This window comes from Dipodomys spectabilis, unplaced genomic scaffold (assembly GCF_019054845.1).
Source record: "Dipodomys spectabilis isolate Male_0828 unplaced genomic scaffold, ASM1905484v1 ptg000179l, whole genome shotgun sequence".
In the NCBI taxonomy this organism is placed as follows: Eukaryota; Metazoa; Chordata; class Mammalia; order Rodentia; family Heteromyidae; genus Dipodomys; species Dipodomys spectabilis.
Window position 1 is genome coordinate 12,621,525 of NW_024870856.1, and position 5,483 is coordinate 12,627,007.

The 5,483-nt window shown below is 73.4% G+C and overlaps 1 protein-coding gene across 1 annotated transcript; it reads right to left on the reverse strand.

Annotated features, from left to right (window-relative positions):
- Window positions 1-3,293: 3,293 nt before the first annotated feature.
- LOC122121026 (extensin-like) lies at window positions 3,294-4,949 on the reverse strand. Its single transcript, XM_042695253.1, has one exon. It carries the CDS (start codon window positions 4,947-4,949, stop codon window positions 3,294-3,296), a length of 1,656 nt encoding a protein of 551 aa, XP_042551187.1.
- Between the last annotated feature and the right edge of the window lie 534 nt (window positions 4,950-5,483).

Here is a 5,483-nt window from a genome sequence, read left to right on the forward strand (position 1 = left end):
TGCCTGCCCGCCCTCCGTCCACGGCGACCCCTGCCTGCCCGCCTGCCCTCCGTCCACGGCGACCCCCGCCTGCCCACCCTCCGTCCACGGCGACCCCTGCCTGCCCACCCTCCGTCCACGGCGACCCCTGCCTGCCCACCCTCCGTCCACAGCGACCCCCGCCTGCCCACTCTCCGTCACGGCGACCCCCACCTGCCCACTCTCCATCCACAGCGACCCCCACCTGCCCGCCCGCCCTCCGTCCACGGCGACCCCCGCCTGCCCACTCTCCATCCACGGCGACCCCCGCCCGCCCGCCCGCCCGCCCGCCCTCCGTCCACGGCGACCCCTGCCTGCCCGCCCTCCATCCATGGCGACCCCTGCCCGCCCGCCCTCTGTCCATGGCGACCCCTGCCTGCCCACCCTCCGTCCATGGCGACCCCCGCCTGCCCACTCTCCGTCACGGCGACCCCCGCCTGCCCACTCTCCGTCACGGAGACCCCCGCATAGTCACCCGCCCCCGGCGCCCAGCCCCCACCTACCGGCCCGTCCCGAGCGCGGTGCTCCACGCCTCCGGCTCGCCGCACCGCCTCCTCTGCACCCCTGTGGCTGTCCTTGCTGGCCTGCGACACCGCGAAGCTGTCCCCTGTGGACGGGGAATGCGGCACCGCGGGGGAGAGTGTGCTGTGAGCCCGGCTGTGCCCACCCGTGCCCAGGACCGTGGCCACCACCCTGCCCCAGGGCACACCGGCTCACCTTCAGGGCTCTCTCTCCGCTTGCAGGCGTGGGCAGCTGCGGTGACAGGGCATGCAGTGACAAGAGGGGCCGGTGAGTGGAGGGGCCGGGGGAGAGAGGGACAGGAGGGGACGGGGACAGGAGGGGACAGGCGAGGACAGGAGGGGACAGGCGGGGACAGGAGGGGATAGGAGGGGACGGGGACAGGAGGGGACAGGAGGGGACAGGCGGGGACAGGTGGGGATGGGGACAGGAGGGTAACAGGAGGGGACAGGAGGGGATGGGGACAGGAGGGGACAGGAGGGGACGGGGACAGGAGGGGACAGGAGGGGACAGGAGGGGACAGGAGGGGACGGGGACAGGAGGGGACAGGAGGGGACAGGAGGGGACGGGGACAGGAGGGGACAGGAGGGGACAGGCGGGGACAGGCGGGGACAGGAGGGGACAGGAGGGGACAGGAGGGGACGGGGACAGGAGGGGACAGGAGGGGACAGGAGGGGACAGGAGGGGACGGGGCAGGAGGGGCAGGAGAGTGGCCCCTGCCCGCGTCCCCGCCCGCCCGCACCTCACCGTGCTTGGACTGGAATGTCCCCATGTTGTACCAGGTCGGGCCAGGGACGGCGTCGCGGGGTCACCGGGCCCTGGTGGGCCAGCCCGGAGGGGCAGGGGCCGGGGCGCGGGGCCGGGGCGCGGCGGGGCCGGGACGGGGCGCGGCGGGGCCGGGACGGGGCCGGGGCGCGGCGGGGCCGGGACGGGGCGCGGCGGGGCCGGGACGGGGCCGGGGCGCGGCGGGGCCGGGACGGGGACGGGGCCGGGACGGGGCCGGGACGGGGACGGGGCCGGGGCGCGGCGGGGCCGGGACGGGGCCGGGGCGCGGCGGGGCCGGGACGGGGCGCGGCGGGGCCGGGCCGGGGCGCGGCGGGGCCGGGACGGGGACGGGCCGGGGCGCGGCGGGGCCGGGACGGGGACGGGGCGCGGCGGGGCCGGGACGGGGCCGGGGCCGGGGCGCGGCGGGGCCGGGACGGGGACGGGGCCGGGACGCGGCGGGGACGGGGCGCGGGGCCGGGACGGGGCCGGGGCGCGGCGGGGCCGGGACGGGGACGGGCCGGGGCGCGGCGGGGCCGGGACGGGGACGGGGCGCGGCGGGGCCGGGACGGGGCCGGGACGCGGCGGGGACGGGGCGCGGCGGGGCCGGGACGGGGCCGGGACGCGGCGGGGACGGGGCGCGGCGGGGACGGGGACGGGGCCGGGACGGGGCCGGGACGGGGCCGGGGCGCGGAGCTGGGGACAGGGCGCGGGGCCGGGGACGGGGACGGGGACGGGGACGGGCCCGCGGCGGCGGCGGCGTTGGCTCCCGGAGCGCGCGCCCGCGCCCGGCTTTAACCGCGGCCCCCGCAGCGCCCCCCGCGGCCGCGGCCCGCAGCGCAGGGCCCGCGCCGCCCCTGCAGCCCGGCCGCAGCCTCCCGCTTCCCGGGCCAGAATGGCAGCTGGCGGCTGGGCGCCCTGCTGGCCCCGGCGCCCAGACGCACCCCAAGCCCTCCTAAGCACCCCGGACACCCTCCAGCACCCCAGCCACCCTCCAGCACCCCATCCTCCAGCATCCCATCCTCCAGCATCCCATCCTCCAGCACCCCATCCTCCAGCACCCCATCCTCCAGCACCCCATCCTCCAGCATCCCATCCTCCAGCACCCCATCCTCCAGCACCCCATCCTCCAGCACCCCAGACACCCTCCAGCACTCCATCCTCCAGCACCCCAGACACCCTCCAGCACCCCAGACACCCTCCAGCACTCCATCCTCCAGCACCCCAGACACCCTCCAGCACTCCATCCTCCAGCACCCCAGACACCCTCCAGCACCCCAGACACCCTCCAGCACTCCATCCTCCAGCACTCCATCCTCCAGCACCCCAGACACCCTCCAGCACCCCAGACACCCTCCAGCACTCCATCCTCCAGCACCCCATCCTCCAGCACCCCAGACACCCTCCAGCACCCCAGACACCCTCCAGCACCCATCCTCCAGCACCCCAGACACCCTCCAGCACCCCATCCTCCAGCACCCCAGACACCCTCCAGCACCCCAGACACCCTCAAGTACCCCATCCTCCAGCACCCCATCCTCCAGCACCCCATCCTCCAGCACCCCAGACACCCTCCAGCACCCCAGACACCCTCCAGCACCCCATCCTCCAGCACCCCAGACACCCTCCAGCACCCCAGACATCCTCCAGCACCCCAGACACCCTCCAGCACCCCAGACACCCTCCAGCACCCCAGACACCCTCCAGCACCCCACCTTCCAGCACCCCAGACACGCTCAAGTACCCCATCCTCCAGCACCCCATCCTCCAGCACCCCATCCTCCAGCACCCCAGACACCCTCCAGCACCCCAGACACCCTCCAGCACCCCAGACACCCTCCAGCACCCCAGACACCCTCCAGCATCCCAGACACCCTCCAGCATCCCAAGCACCCCCAATCACCCCTGGGCGCCCCCTACATGCCCCACTAAGTGTCCCACTGAGGGGCGCTGCCGGTGAGGGCGCTGGGCTGCATGGCTGGCTCTCAAGACTCTCACTGGGCATCCCGGCCTTGACACCCTGGCTGTAGAGGAACCTGAGGTCCCAAGGAAGACCCTGGGGACCCCCGCCTCAGACTGGATCCATGGGCCATGAGGACCGTGGGGTGGAGGAGCAGAGGAGGGGACGGCCCCCCACCCTGCTCCGGCCCTGGACACCCTCCACCCTTCCACCAGTGACCAGCCAGCTTCTCTTGTGTCCAGCACTGGCCAAGACCAGAGCTGTCCGCACTCAGACACGCTGCCGGCTGTGGTTGGGTGGCATCCTGGCCGCTGTGGGCGTGGCTGGCTGTGGTTGGGTGGCATCCTGGCCGCAGTGGGCTGTGGCTGGCTGTGGTTGGGTGGCATCCTGGCCGCAGTGGGCTGTGGCTGGCTGTAGGTTGGGTGGCATCCTGGGCGCTGTGGGCTGTGGCTGGCTGTAGGTTGGGTGGCATCCTGGCCGCTGTGGGCTGTGGCGGGCGTGGCTGGCTGTGGTTGGGTGGCATCCTGGCCGCAGTGGGCTGTGGCTGGCTGTGGTTGGGTGGCATCCTGGCCGCAGTGGGCTGTGGCTGGCTGTGGTTGGGTGGCATCCTGGCCGCTGTGGGCTGTGGCTGACTGTGGTTGGGTGGCATCCTGGCCGCAGTGGGCTGTGGCTGGCTGTGGTTGGGTGGCATCCTGGGCGCTGTGGGGTGTGGCTGGCTGTGGTTGGGTGGCATCCTGGCCGCTGTGGGCTGTGGCGGGCGTGGCTGTGGCGGGCATGGCTGTGGTTGGGTGGCATCCTGGGCGCTGTGGGCTGTGGCTGGCTGTGGTTGGGTGGCATCCTGGCCGCTGTGGGCTGTGGCTGGCTGTGGTTGGGTGGCATCCTGGCCGCTGTGGGCTGTGGCTGACTGTGGTTGGGTGGCATCCTGGCTGCAGTGGGCTGTGGTTGGCTGTGGTTGGGTGGCATCCTGGCCGCAGTGGGCTGTGGCTGGCTGTGGTTGGGTGGCATCCTGGCCGCTGTGGGCTGTGGCTGGCTGTGGTTGGGTGGCATCCTGGCCGCAGTGGGCTGTGGCTGGCTGTGGTTGGGTGGCATCCTGGCCGCAGTGGGCTGTGGCTGGCTGTGGTTGGGTGGCATCCTGGCCGCTGTGGGCTATGGCGGGCGTGGCTGTGGCTGGCTGTGGTTGGGTGGCATCCTGGCCGCTGTGGGCTGTGGCGGGCGTGGCTGTGGCGGGCATGGCTGTGGTTGGGTGGCATCCTGGCCGCAGTGGGCTGTGGCTGGCTGTGGTTGGGTGGCATCCTGGCCGCTGTGGGCTGTGGCGGGCGTGGCTGTGGCGGGCATGGCTGTGGTTGGGTGGCATCCTGGCCGCTGTGGGCTGTGGCTGGCTGTGGTTGGGTGGCATCCTGGCCGCAGTGGGCTGTGGCTGACTGTGGTTGGGTGGCATCCTGGCCGCAGTGGGCTGTGGCTGGCTGTGGTTGGGTGGCATCCTGGCCGCTGTGGGCTGTGGCTGGCTGTGGTTGGGTGGCATCCTGGCCGCAGTGGGCTGTGGCTGACTGTGGTTGGGTGGCATCCTGGCCGCTGTGGGCTGTGGCTGGCTGTGGTTGGGTGGCATCCTGGCCGCAGTGGGCTGTGGCTGGCTGTGGTTGGGTGGCATCCTGGCCGCAGTGGGCTGTGGCTGGCTGTGGTTGGGTGGCATCCTGGCCGCTGTGGGCTATGGCGGGCGTGGCTGTGGCTGGCTGTGGTTGGGTGGCATCCTGGCCGCTGTGGGCTGTGGCGGGCGTGGCTGTGGGCTGTGGCTGGCTGTGGTTGGGTGGCATCCTGGCCGCTGTGGGCTGTGGCTGACTGTGGTTGGGTGGCATCCTGGCCGCAGTGGGCTGTGGCTGGCTGTGGTTGGGTGGCATCCTGGGCGCTGTGGGGTGTGGCTGGCTGTGGTTGGGTGGCATCCTGGCCGCTGTGGGCTGTGGCGGGCGTGGCTGTGGCGGGCATGGCTGTGGTTGGGTGGCATCCTGGGCGCTGTGGGCTGTGGCTGGCTGTGGTTGGGTGGCATCCTGGGCGCTGTGGGCTGTGGCTGGCTGTGGTTGGGTGGCATCCTGGCCGCTGTGGGCTGTGGCGGGCGTGGCTGTGGCGGGCATGGCTGTGGTTGGGTGGCATCCTGGCCGCAGTGGGCTGTGGCTGGCTGTGGTTGGGTGGCATCCTGGCCGCTGTGGGCTGTGGCGGGCATGGCTGTGGT